Genomic DNA, 24,465 nt, shown 5'->3' with positions numbered 1-24,465 from the left:
TCGATTCTGAATGGAATTGTCACCCCAAGAATCGTAATCACTCACAGCTAGGGATAGTTTGAGATTGGCCTCATTGTAAGGAGCATTTTCTCAAAACATTAAGAGAAAACACTGAATTGAAAAAAAGTGTTTTTATTTATTAGAAACATCTTGTATAAAAATGAACATGCTCTACACATCTGTAATCTTTTCTATATATACTTCATAAATATCCAGGCACTGTATTTTTATTTGTTTTTTTAAATGATTTTGTACATAAAGCAAAAATGATCAAACCGTTTTGATAACATACATTTACTTGCCACTTAATTTCAATCAGCACTTACATATTCTATTTTTGTAATAGACAGTGTTTTAGAAAAACAACTGAGCTTGTGACAAAAAAACATTTCAGTATTTCCATTTACACAAACACAATTCCCACGAATGTTACTTTGTCCAAATGGTTGACAAAAAAACATATTTCAACCTTGTTCAAGCTGAGATCTGCAAGAATTATTGATTAAACAAACAAAAATGGTTATTTATAATTCTCTGCAGTACAGTAGTTATCCTCTTAGACGTCACACCTGAATATCAAATTGTTCACATGACTTAATTTTTTGGACATGCAACATACAGTACATATTCTGCATTGCTGAGGATATGATTTAATGTGACAAATTCCAGGTTGCTCTTTTTCACGAGGAATACCGAGGGAGAACTTAAGAGACAAAAGACAAGAATGGGGTTTACACATTTATATTTTGTACACCGAGCGCTTCCTCGTGTTTGAACCAAATACAGTCGGACATTATGCAAAGTGTACAACATTTGTACATGGACATCAAATGGTAAATGCACAAAATTAATGCGATGACCAATATTTATATAGTTGAACAAATGCCTCAGTTTTAAAGCGGAACTGCACATTTTTGAGAATTTTGCCTATCGTTCACAATCATTATGATGTATTTTTCTATTTAATGCAATATTCGTAAATTCGTAAGTCTGCTTACAGTGAAGCCAATGGAAGGTCCTCTATTCCGCTCATAAACCCCAATAAAAAAACACCTAAAAAGCGCCAACAATATCCCATTTACATTTCCTGACTTGAATATTAACTAAGTATTAGTGATATTGTTTTTATAAGCGCTAACGCGCACAAACTATTTGTAGCTTGTGTGCCAATGTTGACATGATCAACTGATGAGCTGCTTCCTTCTTTCCATGCTCGTCACACCTTATTGTGGATCATAAATCATGCATCTCACCTGGATAATAAAAGAACGAGGATGTATTCCAACAAGTTTGTACACTTTGACAGCCAATTTAGACCCGGTAATAGCGAGAACGACATGACAAAACGTTGGGTTCCACCACCCTTATCTTCAGGAGAATTATGATCGATTCTTCATCTAAACGGGAATATATGAACATCCTATCAGTCGGCATCCTAATGACAGCAAGTATTGTACAGTAAATGATGTTTTATTATGTTTGTTGGCTCTCATAAAGTCTACAGTGAGTATAAATAAGTGATGTTTAAAAAAAAACGAACGTCGTGATGCGTTTTTTAAATTAATGCGCCGCGTATGCTTAAAATCAGCAAAATATGAAAATATTATAAATGTGCCCGTTACTTCCTAACATATATATTTACATGTATCTAAAACCTTAATAAAAGGTGTTTTATTATTTTTTAAGCACTTTATAGGCGTAATAAGCTGACTTTTGATCGCATTTATTTAATATTTAAAATGCATTAAAAAAAACCAACATCCGTCACCATGTCTTTTATAATGATTGTAAACAATCCATCCATCCATTTTCTACCGCTTGTCCCTTTTGGTGTTGCGGGGGGTGCTGGAGCTGCTTTCGGGCGGAAGGCAGGGTACACCCTGGACAAGTCGCCACCTCATCACAGGGCCAACACAGATAGACAGACAACATTCACACTCACATTTACACACTCGGGCAAATTTAAAGTTAAAGTACCAATGATTGTCACACACACACTAGGTGTGGCAAAATTATTCTCTGCATTTGACACATCACCCTTGATCACCCCCTGGGAGGTGAGGGGAGCAGTGGGCAGCAGCGGTGGCCGCGCCCGGGAATCATTTTTGGTGATTTAACCCCCAATTCCAACCCTTGATGCTGAGTGCCAAGCAGGGAGGTAATGGGTCCCATTTTTATAGTCTTTGGTATGACTCTGCCGGGGTTTGAACTCACAACCTACCGATCTCAGGGCGGACACTCTAACCACTAGTGTTGCCAATTAACCTATCCCCAGGTCTTTGGAGGTGGGAGGAAGCTGGAGTACCCGGCGTGAACACACGCAGTCACGGGGAAAACATGCAAACTCCACACAGAAAGACCACCAGCCCGGGGATCGAACCCAGGACCTTCGTATTGTGAGGCACATACACTAACCCCTGTTACACCGTGCTGATATGTTACCCCTCTGGCAAATTCAGCAACCATATAAAAGTCCTTCTTAATTACAATGGTTGTGAATGATAGGCAAAATTCCAAAAAAGTGCAGTTCCCCTTTAAGTTTGATGATTTGAGCTAAAATGAACAGTTATGTCGGGAATTCTATAATACTATTCAACGACAACAACAAATGCAACTGTTACTAAAAAACAAATTTAAATACAGTGGAGCCTCGATTTACAAACTTAATTGGTTCTTGAACATGGTTTGTAGACTGAACAGTTTGGATGCTGAAGCAGAGATCCACATAAGAAACAATGTAAACATGAATAGTTGGTTCGAGCCTCAACTAAAGTCCATATTTTGGTAAAAAAAAATCAAACACTTTGAAGACACTAAAGTGTATATACACTGTATATATAGCAAACTAACATAACAAGGGGGTGATGGCTCAACAATCTCTTTTTTATCCAAACAAGACTACAACAGCAGCAAGCATAACTGTCAACCCATGCACACGCAAGAAAGTCCCTTTGCCTTTAGTCTTCTCCAAAACGATAATCTTTTTTTTATCTCTTGTCGTCGTTGGTGAATATTTGCGGCATTTTTTGAACACATTTTTGGAGTGGTAAATGAGCACTGGCTTCACCTTACAGTCACTGCTACTGTTAGCACAAACTAGCAGTTGGGGGTGATCTTTCGTCGGCCTGTCCTCGTTTAACATTTTTCCAACTACCCGCGGTGGTATTTTTCTGTGATGGTTCCAGCATGATCCCTTTTGGACATCAAGTCGCCATATAAATGGCAAGACTTCTCGCAAATGTTAGCCTCACAAATGCTATCACCTGCTAGCTGCTTTTCATCTATTAACATGACCAACTGTTATTCGACCGGCTTTTGCATTTTCTCTGCGTCCTTGCGAATATATTTTACCCCTTTGGCAAAGTCAGCAACCATATAAAAATCCTTAATTACAGTGGTTCAGATTGGGAACGTGTTTCTTCCATATTTCTGATACGAATCAGCAATGTGTGGAGTACCCGGCATGAACACACGCAGTCACGGGGAAAACATGCAAACTCCACACAGAAAGACCACCAGCCCGGGGATCGAACCCAGGACCTTCGTATTGCTCGCAAACAGTAATTTTTAAGTCCACAGCAAATCCCTCCTTCTTTCCAGGCTGGTTTTTTGGCTTTTTGGAGCCACATTGAATAAACAAAATAGATAGAACTTGTTGAGTGGCGAGAAAAGAAACATGCACTTAAGCACTAAGAAGTGACTACTAGATAATGACTGTGTAAACAGGATGTGATGTAGGGGGCCTCACCTCTTCAAAATGACTGCACTCGTGAGTACAGGAAGTGATGTCATCAAAATGGCAGTGCCCTAAGGCTTCCAGCGGCACGCAAGATCAATGAATGAATCTAGTATTCCTACGCTGAGACACGATTCGCACACAGAGGCATATTTGGCACGTTGTAAAGGTTCTTTAACTGAAAAGGTTGTAAATCGAGGCGTTCGTAAATCAAGGTTCCACTGTACTTACCTTGCTACATTTAAAATACACCTTGACATGGACCGCCTTTGATCCGACAAATGTTGATTTGTGCATAATAAATAAGGCTCAAAGTCTGGATGCTTAAGTAAAACTCCAATTCCTCAGGTTATATAAACATAACAGCTAGTTTTGGTCTCCTTGTTGTGTTTATATATCAGATATTTGCTCATGGTCTCCACTATGACCCGCGACCATGACGAATGTTGCATTCCATGGACAACACAACACACAGTACAAGGGATGCTCCCACAAGCATGCTTTAGGACTGTACACTAGGTTTGCCAAATGTTGTCATTGACATAAATATGGAACACCAAAAGGAAATTAAAAAAACTAACCATAATGGACGACAGCTTTGTTGTTGTCAGATCCAACTGTGGATGTTTCATGTTGCAATACTCAATGAACTCTTGTAAGGCATGTACAGATTTGAAGAGTACTGCAGTTAACAACTTGACTAACTGCCAAATCAGACTCCCCCACCCTATTTTTTTGTCGAAATTAGTCAAGAGAGGACTTAAATGTGGGCTATTCACTCGATAGGGAGAACCCAACCTGCATTTGAAAACAAACACAGCCCAACTTTTAAAAGTCTCAGACGGAATGTAAGGGAAAATGAATCCAGTCTTCTTTTTTTTTTTTTTTTAATCCCCTGCATTCAACTCATTTCTGATAAATGCGGCATTTTATTATTTAAAAAAATATGACATCCTTTCAATCCTGATTTTTCTCTCTGCCGCAGTAGCTCATCCGGAATCTCTCCTTCAGCGTTATCGCCCAGAATCAGGGGATTTCTTCTCAGGCGGCCCCACGCTCAACTGCTTCTCAGATGGCATGGTTGCTGTAGCTTATGTACGTCTGCTTGGAGGCCAACGCTGTAATGAGAAGACGAAAACAGTTAAAAATACTCACTTGGCGCAAGGCAAACAGGCGTGAAACTGAGCGCACATGTGGATGTGGGGATTGATGAGAAGCTCTATTTATGACTTTGTCCAATAGAGAGCAGGTGCAATCAATTGAAATGCTTTCCTCATCTCCACCAGTGCACACATCTAAAGAGGCATTGAAACTACAATTGTCACGTGATTGTACGTGCAAACTCCTACCTGCCTTTTCATTACATTTTCCCAGCATACACTTTTGCATCTCTAGGTTGATCACACATTATATGCAAAACATGCAAAATGTACATGGGGTTAGCCAATGTGTTAAATGAAATGTATTAGCTGTTAAGAGTGTCTTCATAAATGCTTGATAGCGGGACTGACATGACTTAACTGTTTCATGCAATCACATGTGACCTGGGAGTAAAAACAGATACAATCCAGTTTAAAGGGTCCCACAACAAACTGTCCCCAGTGCGCATGCTTGGTGGCGGCAACCACGGCACCACTCAGTCCATGCAGCTGATTGAATTTAATATGTTAGACAGGATGAATCCAATCAGAAAACAGCTGAGCTCCAGCTTCAGGCGAGAGGTGTCATTGAGGAGGCAATGTGATGCTAGCACTGTGTTTGTCGCCATTTCATCCAAAGCATATTTTCCAAGGGGAGCACTGATAAATGTAACTTATTTAAATATTTATGTGCCGTGAGGTCAATATAAAGAATAGATGGTCCTGAAAGAATTGGAGCTGGCAGACCCATCTGTCTTTTACAGTTTATTCCTCTTGTAGTGCTGGTAACACACATTTTTCCTTGTTTTAATAGAAAAGAGACAATTGCAAAAGACACATAGCTCTCCAGTGCATCCTGAACTCAGATGTACTTGTGTCATGTTTACACATCAACAAGCATTTAACTGTGCTGGATAAACATTTGGAAGCATCGTGCACCGATACTGGTCCAAGGTGCGGTCATCATTTGTGTGCCTTGTGCATGTTTTGAGCATCTGTGTGTGCACAATAGTGATGGTGAACATCAGCAGAAAAGTGGTAATAAGTGATGAAAAGTCCTCCAGGTTACCTGAGAGTCTAAAGTCCCTCACAAGGCTTCCCTGCCTCCACACAGTCTGACACAAACATAAAGAGCAGGCTTTAGCTTCTCAGTTCATTGTGCGAGTTAGCGTGTGTGCGATGTTTTGTGAGAAGAGAAGGAATTATTACACTCTGAGGTTGAGTCAGAGTCGTAAGTGTTGGCATAAAGGGGTGTTCATACGTCGCAAGTTTACATGGCGCTTCGGCAATTTCTTGTGCTTCGCCAAAGACCCTGTCATGTGTCACTCATCCTCCATAAATTCTGAGAACCACTGCAACTGCTTTGAAATGGACGGTTTTCAAAATGCCATTCATTGTATAAAGAACGGCAGCCCCCATGTTTGCACTGCAGGTTCCGTGATAATACCATGTTCACGCCACCATAATTACAGTCACATTCACATCCCAGACCTTCACGATGTGAACACGGTAACTACACTGAAGTGGCGGAGTTAAAATGTGGATTGATGCCAACTAGAGAGCAAAGGCTGCTTTTCTAATCACTTTGAGTTATCATAATAAAAAGTCTAACCTTACTTTTGCTGTATTTCTTAAATGTTGTTTCTAAGACCACATACTCCACTAGGTAGGTACCTGGTGCTCCTCTTTGGCTGACATTGCCTCTATAGACATGCTTCATGTCGGGTAAAGTGGCATTGTTCCGGGCTTCAGGGACGTATCTGATGGTGTTCTTGCCCAGAAGTAGCTGAGCACGGTCGATATCTCGTGCAAAATTATCCATGTTTCTGAAATATGCGCCTTGTTGTAATGACCTTTGCTGCCTTTCGGGGATTAAAACGTGATGGCGAGGAGGCATGATGATGCGCGGATTGTTCTTCCGAGATGCAGCAGGAACTCCAGAGACAGCGTGCAGGTAGGAAATTATTTATTCCCATAAATCATAAAACAAAGACAGAAACAAACCAACAGAAGCATGCCTAACACAAGGAAAGCTAGCGGAATAGCTCATAAGGAACACACTAAGACGGGACTTAGCGTAAGACACACACAGGGAACTAGAAAACATTCAACGTAGCAGTTGTGTAAAGCAAACAAAAGCACCAGACTGAGTGAGGGGAAAAGGCAGGACTAAATAACTCTAATTAGTGCTCAGGAACAGGTGAGTGTCCCGAACACTAATCAGAGGCAGGTGAAAACAATCAGCACCCATGACAACCAAGAAACACAAAACAGGGGTGCTGAAACAGAACTTAAACCACAAGTGAATAAAAACCCAAAATAAACTATGATCCGGGCAATGGATCATAACAATGAGGACGTAGTCAGACCATGTTTTAAGGTTTTCCGCCATCTTTAGGACACGGTTCAAATGTAATTCGGCAATGTGTGCGCACACCTCAAGTGTTTTTAGTCCCAGTACATTCCATTATGTTCTACGGGTGTCTTAGAAAAGTCGACTAAGTCACGATTCGATTTGAAGGAGTCTGACTCGACTATCAACCTTGCAGTTGAATAATCGGACATTGACCCGTCTATGGGAGGTAAATTGAATACCCGAAGAGCCAAGTGTACAGCGCCTGTCTTGGGAGGATGTTCCAAGAAGGAGGACTCGCCAACGCAGCTTTCCATGGACACTGGTTGGACTGGCCGTAAATTAGACATGGCGTACACCTGGACGTGTTGCTTCGGCCCGAAGATATAGCTTTGACCAGTTCGCTCAAGCAGGCCTCCCTCACTGCTCTCTTCTGGCAATGGTAATAATTATCCTTTCTGCTTGTTTACCTACAGAAACCTTGTTACGACTTTTAGGGTTGTCCAAATATTTTGCCTCCAAGGGCCAATGTAAAAACGTGCCAAAGCCCACAGGCCAAACACATTGATTTTAAGCGTACAGCAGCACCATGAGTGAGACTTTTAGTCCCATACGTCATATATAATAAGGTAGTGGAGTCTATCACTTTTGATAGATGCCAACAGGTTAGCCTCATCATCAATGATTGGGGGGAACTTGAAAGAGGTCAGTATGAATATATATTAAACTTGGGAAGCCACCCTTTGGCTGGTGTTTCCTATACAGTGTTCCCTCGTTTAACGCTGGGGTTACGTTCCATATAAAACCTGCTTTAAGTGAAATCTGTGTAGTAGAAGTTTAGTTTGTTTTTTTCGTTCATTATATATTTTTTCCGTTTACACTATATATTTTTTCATGTACAGGATTTTTTTTTTTTTCATTTACTGTGCATGTTTTTCATTTACAGGTTGTTTTTTTAATTTATTATATATTTTTTCCGTTTACAGTACTGTACAGTATATGCATGCTCGCATCAAACAATTTTGTAAATTAGGCAAGCTGAACGTATTCTCTACTGTACGGGACACATGACATGAAGAAGATTGATTGACAGTGGTCTACAGTCCATTAGCGAATCAGGACGCAGAACACAATGCGCATTCATACGCTGTAAAAAAAAAAGCATGCAACACTATAAAAAAATTACACACCCACAAATAAATCCGTGCAACAGCGAGGCCGCATAAAGTGAACCGTGTTGTAGCGAGGGAACACTGTATATTCAAATGTCATCGTCTTTTCTGCACTCTGCTGGAGTTGAGGGCCTCACTAAAGCTTCCAATCCCTACTGTGTATATTTGTTTGAGTGTTTTAGCCTTTTTGAGGTGAAAAAAAAAGTCGCAAATGAGGTCTATTTATTTGTGGGATTCCAATTAACTGTGCTCTTGCTAAAAAAAGCTTTCAGTCCACTACGTACAAAACGAATCAGTTCCAACTTTGAAAATCCCTAGTCATAGACAGCCCTTCATTTCATGTAGTCTATTGTCAAGTTTGTCAGTGTCTAAATCAGGACTTGGGAGTATTTATGCACGGAGGCTTCGTTTAATCCTTTTCTCACAAGGAGACCGTCTATTCATACACTTTATCTCGGTAATTGAAGGAAAGAAATCCTCTTTGGCAACACTACTGGTCTCTTTAATCTCTTTCAAAATCAGACAAGTGTGAGCACCCTGTCATTCCCACTGAATGGCAAATTCAATACGACATTTTGCATACAATAGATAAAATACAGTATTTAGACGATTGAGCAAGTGAAACATAGAGAAAATACTGACTTGTATTGTATTACCTCCACCAAGAAGGTTATATGTTTATATACATTTTTTGTTACTTAGCATGTTAACATAAAACAACAAAAAAACGTCTTGTTAAGGTTGGCGAGCATGGGTCAAGTTAGAGTTCATTAATGAATGCAATTCTAATTTGCGAAACCACAAAGAACAATTAGATCTTATTTAGTTTAAATTATGTGGTCTATTGAACTGTGCTCTTTGGTTTGTGCTGTAACAGATTTTTCTCACTGGCACTCATCAAGGGCGGACGCTCCCCTTTCCTCTCCCTTATCTCTCCTGCTTGCTTCTTTGTCTTGTCTTGACTTAACTTTCTTGTTGCCTCTTTTTGCACTGCTCTCCAAATCTAAACATTGGAACTATTTAACTGGCCTCAATGAAATTGACATCTTGGGTTTTGGGGAACCTGCTTGTCGTGACGGAGCAATTGTTGCTGGACACACGACAGACTCCTGGGAGAAGAAGGAGTGCCGCGTGCCTGGCGATCCTTTCAGTCGGGGACGTGAAGATATCTACCTATTCGGAATTATGACAACAGGACATCTGCTGATTGGAGTAAGCGTTGCTCTGGTTTGTCGACAAATTGGAAGTTGCCAGCAGTCTTCAAAGTACCCCAAAACTGCCACAAATGATTGGAGGATGCGGGAAGAACTGTGGACACTCTTGTGATGTAGATAACATCGGACTGTCTGCCTCGCAGGATGAATTTTGAGGACCATTCATAGACAATTTAGAGGGAAAAGCAAATGTTATTTTCACTCGCATACAAAACATTCTAACTTGGATTGTTTACCTGGCTTCGAGACACTCCCGAAGGACAGTGCAGCGAAGACACAACAAACTCCCTTCTTGTCTCTCATGGAAACACACTTGTTGTTGATGACTTTGGACTAATGGCTGCACAACATCAAGGCCGCGGAACAAAGACACGCGGCAGGCTTACACACACACATGCATCCACAAAAAATATACGGCACACACACATACCCCACACCCCATCCAACGCCTTTGACGCAAATCCCTTAGGGGTGATGGATGGCTGGGCAGCGCCTGAAGATCTGCAGCCTGCCACCGTAGTGCCGACTCCCTCCCCTCTGTTGCAAGTCTCGAGATATATTTGTAATATGTATATGTGCTCTGCTATGGAGGTTTTTTCCCACTATTGTATTGTTTTTACTCATCCTCCCGCAGTGTTGACCTTTCTCCCATCTTTTACGGGGCACCTTGTGGCGACCCATCAGCATTCCAGTTCTGTAACCCTGTACACTGTGTGTTTGTCTAATCTTGAACGGGTTTGTGCTGAAAACAAAGTCTCATACTTGTGCAATGACAATTAGGACCTACCTACCTACCTACCTAAACTGGTTGGAATGTTGTAAAATATAATATTATACCAGTGGCACTGTACCTCAGCTTACAAGCTTAATTGGCTCCACGGCCGAGTTCGTAACTCAAAAAACTTTTATCTCAAATCGTCCACTAAAATTAATTACAATCAATTTAATTCCCCCCCCCCCCAAAACACCACAATTTAAACATGTAATATGTAACCTTTTTAAAAAGAAAAATGTTTAAACAAGAAATGTTTAGTTTTTTTAAACCGCACAATAACATTTACTACAAACAAGTACAGTAGTTTTATGAAATAATATAATAATGTACCTTAGCTGGGATAGGCTCTAGAACCCTGCGACCCCGATAGGGACAAGTGGTAGAGAATGGATAAAATAATGTTTAGCATTTACCTCGGAAAGCAGACTAATGCAATGTCTCTATCGAGCTACTTCTCTGTCGTGTAATAGGAATAAAAATTGTCCATCTTTATGTCGCACATGACAGCAAGCAATATGTATGTCAGTGTACCTTGATAAATACAAAGTCCTAGTGAACAAGAGTAAATGTAAAGGACACTATACAGTACCATGCCATCAAGTCTTTGGCGACCATTATGTTTTTTTTTAGCAAATAGTTCTATTACCACCAGTGGGTTAACAAGAGCACATCCTAGTAGAGCACCAACCTCCACTAAGAAGGAATTGTTGTGTTTGTTAATTTGGTTCAAAGAGGTTAACAAACTGACAGGGGTATCATTAAGACCTTTCCTACATAAATCTTTGTGCAATTGTGACTCAAACCACAATGATCAATTCCAACATATTTGTTGTGGAAAAAGTTCAGTAAAACAAATAGTTGTGACCTAAGACTTTTGCACATTACAATATTTGTGTAGATCAGTTTGGATTCAGCCCATTTCAGTCAGCATTGAACTACACCATGTAGTTTAATACAAACTTCCGATTTACAAGATAACAGCCATCAATAATTAGCAAAAAAAAGAATAATTGATGTGTATTACGCAATAGTAAAATCTGCCATTTAAGGCTACCAAAACTGATTTATTTCATTAGGTTTTGCAAGACCGACCTTGTGTTTCCAGACTTTCACAAAGTTCCGACTTGGCCTCCCCGTTGGGCCGTAGACCACATTTTGGGTTGAACTTGTTGGACATGGTGGCAGCCGTCACCACAGCCTTCAGGCTGCGCTTGCGCTTCGGTACGTTCTGCTCCGGATGAAAGAGAACCACGTAGACTTTGGGCATGTAAAGCATTCCCAAAGAGACGGACGCACTCAGGCTGACAGAGATGGTCAAGGTTGTTGTCTGGATGTACATCTGCATTATAGAAAAGACAAAACATTATTTGTGGAGGCAAATAATGGTTATGGCTTCAGAGATAAATAACCATTAATCTTTTTTTTTGTGGGTTTTAGGACGTACAACACATAGAGGGGGCCCTGATGCAGGCTTCTTATGTCTTTTTGCCTTGAGGGTTTAGACCACAGCATGAGGACTGTTTGCTCGCTAAAGGCCAGTGACAGCTGCAGCTCACAGCTGGGAGGCCAATATATAGCTACAGGCGACAAAAATGGAGCACGGAAAAACATCTTCCATTTGCCGAAAACTAAGTGATGTTTCATTTCTGATGGGCTCAGTCCATCTGTAATCTGCAATGGAAACAGTCAGAAGAGGGTTTAAAAAATGCTGGTGGTAAATTGTATTTTTTATTGATATACCTCATCTATCAAGACTTATTTTGTGAATTAATCTGCATGTATGCACTTTCAATCAATACTTCTCCAGCTGATAGAGTTTAGTAATATCCAAGGACTGTGTTACTTTTCATAGTCTGCAGTTTTATTGAGCTTTTGAAAAATGTTTGACCCGCTTTGCCTTTTGCAATTACAGGATGCACAGTGGTGGGTGAAGTCCTTGCAACAAAACTTTGCCTGAGGTTTTTTGTGACATTACATTTTTGAGTCGTTTGGCATGGGGTTAGCTCACCATGTCAACAGCTATAAATGATGTGGTACAACAGAACTATGACATATGTTGCCAGTGCAATATCTCTCCTCTCATATGTTCAAGTTATTGTAAATGTAGTCGGAATCATATGAATAATCTAATGAAATAAATAAATAAATGAAAAAAAAAATTAAATGAAGGTCAAACAGGTAGGACATTGTTTTTACATTAGGATATGGAGTACAGTAATCTGTCTTTGTCATAGCCTGACTGTGATACACACTCACCAACCAACAGTAGGTTGAACTACCCAATCTAAATAACTTTATTAAAAAGTATCACTAGACAAAGAAAACTCTCATGTATCGATTCTGTCGCAAGGGTATTAATTCAGGTATCATTACTTTTAATATTTTGTGTTTAGCAGTAGAACAGCATCAGTTGCATGAATACAAGTGTAGTTAATGCTGGGGACAGTAAGTGTGCTGAAACAAAAAACGTGTGAGTAAATAAATGTCTGCCTTGAAGATAAACTGGGAGTCATGGGTCAAGGTGTTCCATCGACATTCCTCACTGAGGGAATGGCAGTGCAGTAATATCATTAGAAGATTACATATGGCCTAGGGTAAATTCACAACATAGTGCTGACCAGAGTCCCTGTGAAAAAAGTACAGACACTTGTCTACTTCCTGCAGGCATTCAACATCAATGTTACCTGACATGCCGTTAGCATTGTCTGTCTGCTCCATGTACACAAAGAATAAACTATTTCATGGACTGAAACTCAGCAAATTATCAACTTTCCTCGAGACAGAAAATGTGTATTGTATTTTTAAACGTACACAAAACTTACTATAAGGGTACCTCAGCTTACATGTGTCCCACTTTACACATTTTTTGAGATTCAATAATTGTTTTGCTTTAAATTGTCTGAAAACATTTGGATTATGAGTCAGATTCAGATAACTCCCCACAACTAGTCGGCGTAGCAATATGCCACTGTGAACCCTGTAAAATGATCACTACCTAACATCAGGTAGCTAGCTGGCTATCAAATGGATGGCTTGCTAGACAGAACTTTGTTTTTCTAACAATGGGTCTGAAGAAAGTAAGTGTGAAGCACAGTGATGAGAAGAAGGGGATTACATCTATTGAATAATTTTTAAAAAATGCTCAGAAAACATGGCTGTGTGTGAGAGTATGTGTGTGTGTGTGTGTGTGTGTGTGTGTGTGTGTGTGTGTGTGTGTGTGTGTGAGTGCATGTGTGTGTTTGTAGCCGACTTGGCGAAGTAGCACGAGCATACGGTGGCACTTTAAAGTTAACACAATACTGAAGCAGGAGTTTTTGATAAAGCCAACGATAACACCAGCCAAGGGCTTTAAAATGTATCAACGTCTTACATTTATCCATGAAAATATGGAGAAGCTGTTGATGGTGTGTTTGACAAGGAGAAGCAGCTTACAAAAGATCCTATAAAAGTCTGCAAAGTAAATGCTGTACATTGTTATATAAAACTGCTGTACAGTAGTTGTTTGTAGTATGTATGTTTGTAGCAATGTCACGATCAAAATGATTGGCCTCTGATCACATTACATTTTTTTGGCCCAAGATTCAAGCCGATTTCGAGTCACCAACTGATACTTTAACAATAGATTGTAGAAGGTACAATATTTTATAGCAAGTAACTACATTAAACACATTAACACATTTTTATAAAGCTAATCTGATTAATTCAAGAATTTGCTAGTATTGTTGTAAATCAAATTTTGTACTAAATTTCTGGTCTTGAATATTATATACAGTACTGTACATTACATATTGAATATACAGTACATTTCTTTTTAGACAACGTGGCTTGGGGGATAGAGCGGCCGTTCCAGCAACTTGAGGTTTCCTGGTTCGATCCCCAGCTTCCGTCATCCTAACCACGTCCGTTGTGTCCTTGAGCAAGACAATTCAACCTTGCTCCTGATGAGTCATGGTTAGGGCCTTGCATAGTAGCGACCGCCACCAGTGTGTGAATGTGTGTGTGAATGAGTGAATGTGGAAATAGTGTCAAAGCACTTTGAGCACCCTGAAGGTAGAAAAGAGCTATACAAGTATAACCCATTTAACGTTTGGACAAAGAGACAAAAGCAAAAACTAAAATTGGCTCCCATTAATATCCTTTGGGTTTTTCCCTCAAAGCCTTTTTGTATCTTACTCCCTGAGTTTGAAAATCAACCAAAAAATGTATTTTGTGATAAGAAGTAGAATATAATTGATGTAATCACTTTAGTGTTGTTTATATACTGATACTATACAAGGTACCGATTTTATTCACATTTGGATCGATCACCCATATTTTACATTTAAACTTTAGCTTGTGTTGTCCTGCTTGGTATGTGTGTAGCATGCTTAGCCATTTATTTTCTTCTAATACTACAGTAATGATACTTGGAAGAAATGTAAGTTTATTTTCCGCCATGGTAGTGAAAAGGGCCGTAACTACGATTTGACAAATACCAAAGTCAAAAATTGGTGGTCAAAAAGAAGCTTTGAAAGGCTGAAATCATGGCTAATTCATTTCCAGAATAACAAAAGATTGCATTGAGGTAGCTCTATCAGGTGTTATATTATTTAACATCTTTGACAATTAGTATGATTTTTTAACAGTCCAGTTTTTTGTTAATATGCTGAAGTTTAGCGTATTAAACAATTTTAACATAATTTAACCACAAATTGTAAACCTTAATATATTTTCAACTATGAGCGGAGAACGAACCCACAACCTTCTGTTTGGCAACTGGGTATTGTTTACGGGCGCCACAAGAGCTGCTGGAAGTCTCAGTGGGAAATTTGTTAGCATATTCTTATCAGTGACAGAGCACGATGTGGCCAGGGGTATGCTTGGGGTAACATTTAATATGAAGTGCGTTCGCATCCAGTACTTTACATTTTAATGTGCTTCTTTGCGGAAATCAACTTATTTTTGTCACTTAAAAAAATACTGAGGACATGACCTCTGTTTCCTCAATGGTTGTGAGGATTAGTATTCTAGAAGCGTCCTTGCGTTGTGAATAGACAACGCTTTTCAAATTCGAGCCAGTATTCAGGCGAGATATGGACCTTTCTGGGATTCATACATCTCCTGCATGTGTGCAATAAGTAATCTAGAAATTTAATTGTGCCTGAGTGTAAATCCCTTTTGAAGGAATCTTTCACATCAGTACAATCTTTAGCCATGGTATCGCTGGGACTCATCTGCTATAAAGATTTGCTTGGCTCGGCAGCTCATCAACAGATCACCGATCAGTTATAAAAGGCAAATATTGGCTTCTGTCCGGACATCTCTACATTTTGTGTTGTTTTCGATAAAATATTGGTTGTCTTGGAATTAGTTTTTATTATGAAAAAACACGTTACATGTTAACATAGTGGTGGTTTTGGGGGATTCAGTACGGATTCATTGGACTTCAATTCATTTCAATGAAGAACGTTGATTTGAGCTACTTGCTACAAATTCAACTCGTATGTTTTTAATAGTTATAGAGCTTGTCATGCCAACAATTTTTCTTTAAATTCACACTTCATAAAACAGGTGACCCAAGATCTATTTTCTGTCTCCTTCAATCACTACGTTTCCATGCACTAAATTAGTCTGATTTCTCTAATAGTTGTTTTTTTTTGTATTTTTTACACCTATGTGTGAAGTCCAAGTGTCCATGCACTTTCTCTAATGCGACTATTGGTCATACGCCATGTGCCTCCCGTACACTGGAGGGCGCTTATTTCATTTTAGCGCGTTTAAATTAATTCCTTTTCCGGTTGACCTATGACGTCACACGAGCTATCTGCGGATCCTTACAACTTGTTTTACTCTGTGGATTGGTGGAAGGAGTTTTAAATCCGAAGAAAAAGACCGTTTGTGCCCCGACTGATATCCAGAGGAATGTTGCTATTGTTCTGGACTATATTGCCAGTTGTGCGGAAAGTTAATCGGTTTGAAGTGCACAAATGCAAAGTGAAGAGGTTTGTGTACGTTTTATTATTCGCCTTTATAACTGCTTCATTATATTTCATCTCATTTGTATGTTGTTGGGGAGTCCGAATTAAGCCAGCATTTTACATTTCCCAAGCTACCTTCTTAAATAAATCTCTGTTTCTTTTTTTCTACCATCGATGCGCTTCAAAATGGTCTGTTCTGTTTAACTTGTGAAGCAAATAAAAAGTACCCTCTTCATGACAATTGTTTTTATTGAATGGTATCTGCTTTCGGCTTGTATCCCGTGCGCTGAGACTGGTGCATGAGCGATACCAAGGGTCCTCTCCGGCCCACACATTCACTCGAGAGATTTGGTTTCATTCGCATAATCCAGATATGTTAGTTTGACTTTTCAAAAACTGAACACGATCAGATTAAGGTGCTTCCATGGGCTTATTTAGAGCTGAACTGTTTGAGAAATCTGACTAATTTAATGCATGGACACGTACTGAATTGATCCCAATAACAGGCATCTGTTGTGTTTACTATTTTACATTTTCCTCATAAACTATTCTAATAAGCTTGGGCTTTTGCAAGACCTTTGCTCTGAAAAATCCTGCTCACTCTACCAAGTGCAAATATAAAACATGTATTGAGGCTCACCCAATGATGAGGCAATTATACTGTTGATGAAGGGAGGTTTTGTATTAAACGTTCCTCGTCCGAGTCTCTTATATGAATATGTTGACTCCATGTTAATAATCTACAAATAACTAACTACATACAGTTTAGTATCAAAGACATGTTTGTTTCTGCGTCAATGTCTGCTTTGATTCACCATTTCCTACTTGAATGACTTGAATAAAACACACATTAAACAAAGTCCAAGCAATCATAAGGCGTTGAGGTGAAGGAATTATCCTCACGAGAGTCTTGCATTCCCCACAGCAAAGGCCCATCGTCTCCTCCTCATGATGAGCAGCAGCACAACTCACGGCTGACATATACCACAAACAACAGTCAAGTGGCTATTTCCTTCACAAGGAGGCACACAGGAAATATAAGAACTCCAAGTGGAACGCTGACATCCCACCTGCACGAGTAAATTGAATGCTGCCATTTTGCGGTTTGTAAGTAAGACATTACTGGGGAAAATGTAAAAAAAAATACCCACAAGACTCACAAATGTCACATTTACCTTTTCTGCCGACTGCGAAGTCCCAAAGAAGATGGGGATGAAGGCAAGCCATACGATGCAAGTGGTGTACATGGTGAAGCCGATAGGTTTGGCCTCATTAAAAGTCTCTGGCACCCCTCTGGTCTTGATGGCGTAAACAGTGCAGGTAACCATCAGGAGCATGCTGTAACCCAACAGACAGATGAGGGACAGGTCTGATATGTCGCACTTTAAGACGCCGCGGGCCATATTAGGATTAGCTGTACGCTGGTCCTCGTAATCAATGATGGCTTGTGATGGGTCAACACCAAACCAGATACACACGCCCAGGAGTTGAACAGAAATCAGACTGAATGTGATAACTAACTGTGAGGCCGGGGATATGAATCGAGGGGCGCTGACCGACATCTTGCCCTGTTCAAAAATCCTGTAGATGCGATTAGTCTTTGTGAGGAGTGCTGCGTAACTGATACTCATACCCAAGCCGAGGAAGATCCTGCGCAGTGAGCATATAAACACATCGGGGGCAGAGATCATAAGGAATGTTGTGGCGTAGCACAAGAAGATACCAGTCAGAAGCACATAGCTCAGTTCTCGGCCTGAGGCCTTAACTATGGGTGTGTCATTGTAGCGCACAAAGGTGACAACAACAAACAGCGTTGCCATGATGCCCAGGACGGCAATGAGGACGGGGATGACCGCCCATGGGGAGCTCCACTCCAGTTTGACAATGGGAATAGGAACACAGCCAGTGTGGTTCTTATTGGGCCGAAGGTCAAAGCGACACATCTTGCAGGTGTACGTGTCCGCCTGGTACTGGTAGCCGTCGCAGTTTTCACAGTGCCAACAACACGGAATTCCTTTGACTGTCTTCTTCCGCTGACCAGCTCGGCAAGGTTGGCTGCATATGGAAGATGGCACTTCTTGACTTTCACCTGGCCACTGCATCTCATCCATCTGGAGGGGCATGAATGTAAAACAATCTAGTTAATACTTTTGTTGTATTAGTCATCATTATTCATTTATTAGTTATTGGGAATGGCTGGGATTAAGGAACTACTAAATTGAAGATCAATTTTTATTCAATAGAGGTGTCCAAAACATTTTGCACATTAAAGATACTAAAACCAAAATAATGTAGGTCAATAGATGCTATACTATCTGAACAAAACATACACATCTCAGCTTTATGTGATAGGTAACAAAGAAATGTTGTATAATACCTGTATTTAATCTAAATATTTAAATAATTCTTCTTATGATTATTTAGTACTTTTAGTCCAGCAACTAAAACCATTGTGAAGGCTTTTAAAGGGTTAACAAGCATATTTTGCAAAAAATGTGTTCAAATGTTCATCATGACTAGATCAAAGACCGTAAGGTTGTCAGCCATTTTGGTTGTCAGGTCCCTTTTTTTAGGGGGGGGGGGGATTTGTCCATTTCTTTCTTTATTTGATTTTTGTGTAAAGTTGTAATCCAGGACATATTTATTATGCAAATAAAAAAGTAACTGCAGGCCGCAAATGGCCCCCGCGCAGCACTTTGGACACCCCTGACATAGGTGATGGAGATTGATGCTGTGACAAAGACATACTTTTTTCCTTAATTCTGTGTCCACCACTTAATACTATAAATATGTAAGGATTTACTTCTCAAATCAGTACTTGTACTTAACAATGCATGAAGATATTGTAGTGATTTGTGTCCAAATATGTTTTTAAAAAAATGTATGGTATCATAAATTGGAGAACCTGGGGCGCTAACTACAATTTACTGAATGCAGGGTAGCTACTGTGACCTAAAGCCAAGGCCTCCTTGCTATGCACTAAAACTATTGCTCTTCTCTCAACATCTTAACTTATCTCATCTTCTATTTGTAAAATGAGTGCATTTAATCAAATTCAATTTAAACTGATTGGAGTTTGGAGTGAATAAAATGGATGTGAACAATGCTGTAAATGAAGGTTTTTAGATTTCTGAAACAAAGCATTAGTTTTACTAAATGTTACTACCAAACCAATCAGAGTTAGCCGTTTAGTAGCATGGCCCACTGATTGGCTGAGCCTCAGGCAGCATTATTTTATTGGAAAAAAACAGTGAAACCATGACTATGTGGGTGTTATTTCATGTCTAGAGGGCTTTCATAATGTTAAAAACCTATTTAGAAACAGTTTTTTATGCTCTAGGTATGAAAATATTAGATTTATATGAATATTTCCTACTTTGCAGAAATTAATTGACGACCGTCAGGCCTGGTAGCAATTAACATTAATAAACGAAGAATTATGTATTGTATAATTATATGTTCACTGTTAGTATTAGAAATTTTGCTGACCCATCCCAAGGCCAAATTGTTAAAAAAAAAAGTGGGGGTGGGAACAAACATCAGTGATTTGCAACATTATCTAGAGCTAAATTACATATTACATATTCATAGTTTCTTCCTTGACACGTGCCCTCTATAAAGTTTCATGGAAATCAGTTAAGTAGATTTGTGGAATTCATGATCCTTTCTTGCACTTGCTGAAAATAATAATGAACCACATGGGGAATTGTTTTTTTGGGGGTTTTCTTTGAGAAAAGGGAAGTACAGTACCGCAAAATTAATTTTCCCCATACATAATGTGTACTATTAGATTAGGTCATTCCATTTATACTGAGAAAGGTTGCAGGCTATGCTTGGCTTTTAATTAGGGATGACCATTCCTCGGTTGCACTGGCAATTTTACTGCAACACTGCTTTCTTTGGATTTACAGTACGGTGTAGATAAAATAGAGAATAAAGGGAATATTTTTAAATTGGTTACAGAACGCGATATTTAAGTGATGTATTGTTTTATGTCTTTTTGCATTGTCATATGGCATTCATTACTTTTATGGGGGATTTCTGCCAAGCGAGGCTGTAGACAATAGAAACTCAGTACCTTGATCTCTACAATAACTTAATACGATAGCTGTGTTGTGTGCCGGAACAAATAAGAACACCGGAGGGCTTGAATATAAATTATTTATGAACATAAAACTTAACTTGCCCTTACACTACGAAAATGTTGCAAAGACACTACAAAACACACTTTGCAATGACTCAATGTGATTTTTTTTGTTTGAGTTTATGAACTGCAAAGAAACAAACAGCAAGACTATTACCTCGACAATTAAAAATGTTCATCATAATAATTAATTCAAGAGGTGAAAAGGCAAACCTACTGCTATGCATCTCAATTCTAGCATAGTTTTAACTGTGCATTACGTGTGGATTTTAAAAGCCTGCAAACATTAAGATCTGATTATAATTATTCCTGTCATTTTTTTCCTTGGTGCCTTAGGCCAAAAATAGAGCCAATAAACACATTTCAACTTGTTTACATCAAACATGATGATGTCGTTACTGTTATCCTTTTTTTCATTTCCTTGTCAGGACAAATTGAATCAAAGTGGAAATGTTCTTTCTGCTATATAGACGGTCAGAGCCTTTCTGACAGTAATGTTGTAAGAGCACACAAGAATATTATCGTAAAGATTTATAGCCAGTTATATTTCAGAGATTCGTACATCCAAGTGGAGCTGGTCGGTCCAGTGGCCAATGATTTTGTACTCTGTGGTGTTATTTTTCATCTGGTATTGGTAGATTTCATAACGACCAGGAGCATCTCCATTCACGTTGAAGACCACCGGCGTTCCGGCAATTCCTGCAAATGAAACACAAAAACAGAATTTGTTGTTCAAGTGTGCACCGATTGGTAATGCGGGATCCCGGCAATGTCTCAAACCTGAAAACCCTTGCTGTCGTAATGCCCTGAGATGAAATGAGTCTGCAGAGCTGTTAGAGAGTTAATGATGGGACCAAATAGATGTTGACAGCTCGGCTGGCCTGGTTATTCGAGGATGGTTCACACAGCTGTCTGTTCATGTTCCTAAATCGTTTCACACGCCTTCATTCTGCTTATTGCTCTATTGCTTGTTATCCTCAAGGTCGTCCTTAGAGTGCAGACAAACGACAGCACTGATTTTAATTACCACTTTGAGGTCTTCCCATCCCTACTTTTCCTGTTCCTTCGCCAGAATCAGAGAATTGGGGTGCGAGAGAACATTCACAGCCTTTCACAGGTTTAGTGATCAGCCTGTGTCTCTTTCTAAAAAGTCCCATTAGAGGCATTATCTGCTAGCTCAGACAAGGAAAAAAGCCAAAAGGACCCTATATTAACTTGCATGGTTTGGATCGATGCTAATAACAAATACACCGACTGTGGACCTATTCACACACATCTGGTTCTGCAAACACAATACAGTATATCCCATCCCATTCATTCTCTTATCTAGTCCCATTTTCCTAATCATGTTCTTCATCACAACACAACTAGATCCCTCCAAGGGTAGATACAGGAATTAAACATTGATCTAGCACAGGGGTGTCAAACTCATTTAAGCTCAGGGGCCTCATGGAGGAAAATCTATTCCCACGCTGGGCTGGCTGGTGAAATTGGGGCATTGTCATTCAAAAATAAAGACAATATCAGATTATTTTCTTTGTCTTACTTAAAACAAATAGAACAAGCATATTCTGAAAATGTACAAATTGCAAATAATACTCTTGGCAAAACATTTCAAGTTAAAAACACTATGAAGAACACAATGAACTTAAGACATTGTCTCAGTGTTTTTACAAAGCCATTAAACTTTGAGCACTTCCTGTTCAGCATTCTCATGTTGGCAGTTTACTCATAAAGATGTGTTTGGAAAAGCAACCGAGTGTTTCCTCAAACCGCTGCATTGGTAACATCCGCAACTGCCACAACACATGGCATGTATCATCATTCAAATATTACAACTAAGTTATAAGTGGTATAAAATGGATGGATAATATAATCAAAACAATTGTCAAATTGACACCATAATAGCCGAATTAAAGGTAACATCAAACGTAACCAATGTGAACATGCTAGATTTAAGCAATAAATAAAATAGAACAAACACAACAAATGTAGAAAAACACATTTTTACCGTGGAGTTCAGGGTCCGCATCATGCCGTCAACCAATTGTGAGGGCTGCACGGAACTCTAACTACAAAGATGATGGTCAAGTTCATTTAAGTCTTTGCATCTTACCGTTTCGTTATTTTATTGTTTGAGTGGATAGTTTACAATGAAAAAAGATATTGTGTGTCGCTACAGCATTATTCTGCCGCCAGCCACAACAGGAGCAGTTGATTCCTTGCCTGGTGTAGCGGCAGCCAATCCAGAGGGCGCTAAAAGTCAGCTGACACGTCATCATAAAGAGTTGTGTGACGTGAGTTACACTTGAATTGCTATTGCAACACCCAATGGACACATTTACAACAGCGGTTTCTTTCATTAAAAAATTGCAGCTCATTTTTATATTTAGCAAACTCATTGTGCAGGCTGGCTGGATTAAACCTGTTCACGGGCCTGATATGTCGCGGGGGCCGTACGCTTGACACCCTTCATGGAGTACCTGTTTCATTTGACCTTTTTATAAACCTCAAGGACAGCAGGTACAGCAGCAAAGCAACTCAAGAACACTCGTTTTATTAAAATTACGGCTGTCCGCTAATATCTACTGACCGATATTGTCCGATACTGGCAGAGAAATGTGATATTTGACCATATCAGTATCGTTTTTTGGCCGATGATGGATTGGATTGTAAATGTGTTTGTAGGTGTTTAATTACTGTAAGTACATTTGCCATTCTAATGCAAATCTGCCAGTGGTGCCAAACAACTTCTGACCATTCAGAAGTTTGTATGGTGCGCTCAGAATAACGCTCTTACAAATGCACGAGGTAAGACGAGTTTTTTCACGGTTCTCAAACTGGCCACAGCATCCACAAGATTGACAGGAGAGTTTTGAATGTGTGAAATATGGACTGGACTTACACAATATTATGTCAGACCCACTCGACATCCATTGCTTTCGGTCTCCCCTAGAGGGGGGGTTACCCACATATGCGGTCCTCTCCAAGGTTTCTCATAGTCATTCACATCGTTGTCCCACTGGGGTGAGTTTTTCCTTGCCCTTATGTGGGCTCTGTACCGAGGATGTCGTTGTGGCTTGTGCAGCCATTTGAGACACTTGTGATTTAAGGCTATATAAATAAACATTGATTGATTGATTGAAATGTAATGAGGGAACGCATCATTACCAGAGCTGTTTATGCTTAGGAAATAGCCACAGAGACAAGCTATTATTGGAACTAAACTGTAAAAAGAAGGGTTGTCTTATATTCAGGTCATCTTACCTTTAAATCAATATGGTAATTGCCACCACAACGCATTTTTCTGAGTGTAATAACTTTTCCATAAAATGTTATGTTATTATACCTACTTATCTAAAATATTTATCTCTGGGTGTAGATAGGTAAATGAAATAAGCTATTTATTTTTTTAACTTTTAGTTTGTACATCTCGTAGCGGTTGCTTTAAGGACATAATTCACCACACCTGTTTACTTGACTTTGTCGTCATTATTGAATGCCATTGTTCTATTGTGCACGTAACAATGTTGTTCTTGTTTAACATTCATATATGCAGTTAAGAGTAAGTAATTCGGTGCGGCCCCTTTAAGTGACCGTCAACCGTTTTACCCAAAGGTTTGTTGTGACCACCATTTTAAGTTGCTTTATGTAAAAAAAAAAAGAATCTGCTCTTTGGTTGCATAAACGGTGCACACGTTTGTGTGTCAAATATATTTCAAGTTGTTTTGCTTTCACGTTACAAGCACAATAGTCTATTGTTTTATAAGTACCCAGTCCAAATATTTATTTCAAAACAAGTTTAGGTAACATTTGCCTAAGAATTCCTTTCTGTCGTGTACCTCACAGCTTTATGGTTGAAATGATGTACGCGTGAGTTTTTCTAATACATGGACTTCCTCCTGACCTTTCTCATTATCTCCAGTTTTATGTGCATAGCAATGACACCATCGTTGACCCTTCTATATTTTTGAC

General features: G+C 39.4%; 1 protein-coding gene across 2 annotated transcripts in view; it reads right to left on the bottom strand.

Annotated features, from left to right (window-relative positions):
* Positions 1-155: 155 nt before the first annotated feature.
* Positions 156-24,465, bottom strand: part of LOC133653685 (metabotropic glutamate receptor 4-like) — a 448,987-nt gene continuing 424,677 nt past the window's right edge. For both annotated transcript variants that reach the window (XM_062053243.1, XM_062053244.1), the window contains 4 exons: positions 21,053-21,189; positions 17,522-18,457; positions 11,482-11,728; positions 156-4,854 (listed from right to left, as the gene is read on the bottom strand). In XM_062053243.1, coding sequence (XP_061909227.1) covers positions 4,805-4,854; positions 11,482-11,728; positions 17,522-18,457; positions 21,053-21,189 — 1,370 coding nt within the window. In that variant the 3' untranslated portion in view covers positions 156-4,804. The remainder of the gene's footprint in view (positions 4,855-11,481; positions 11,729-17,521; positions 18,458-21,052; positions 21,190-24,465) is intronic.

The sequence above is a fragment of the Entelurus aequoreus genome, linkage group LG07 (assembly GCF_033978785.1).
Source record: "Entelurus aequoreus isolate RoL-2023_Sb linkage group LG07, RoL_Eaeq_v1.1, whole genome shotgun sequence".
NCBI lineage: Eukaryota > Metazoa > Chordata > Actinopteri > Syngnathiformes > Syngnathidae > Entelurus > Entelurus aequoreus.
The sequence above is the reverse complement of the archived record's forward strand: the minus strand, read 5'-3'. Positions and strand labels throughout refer to the sequence as shown.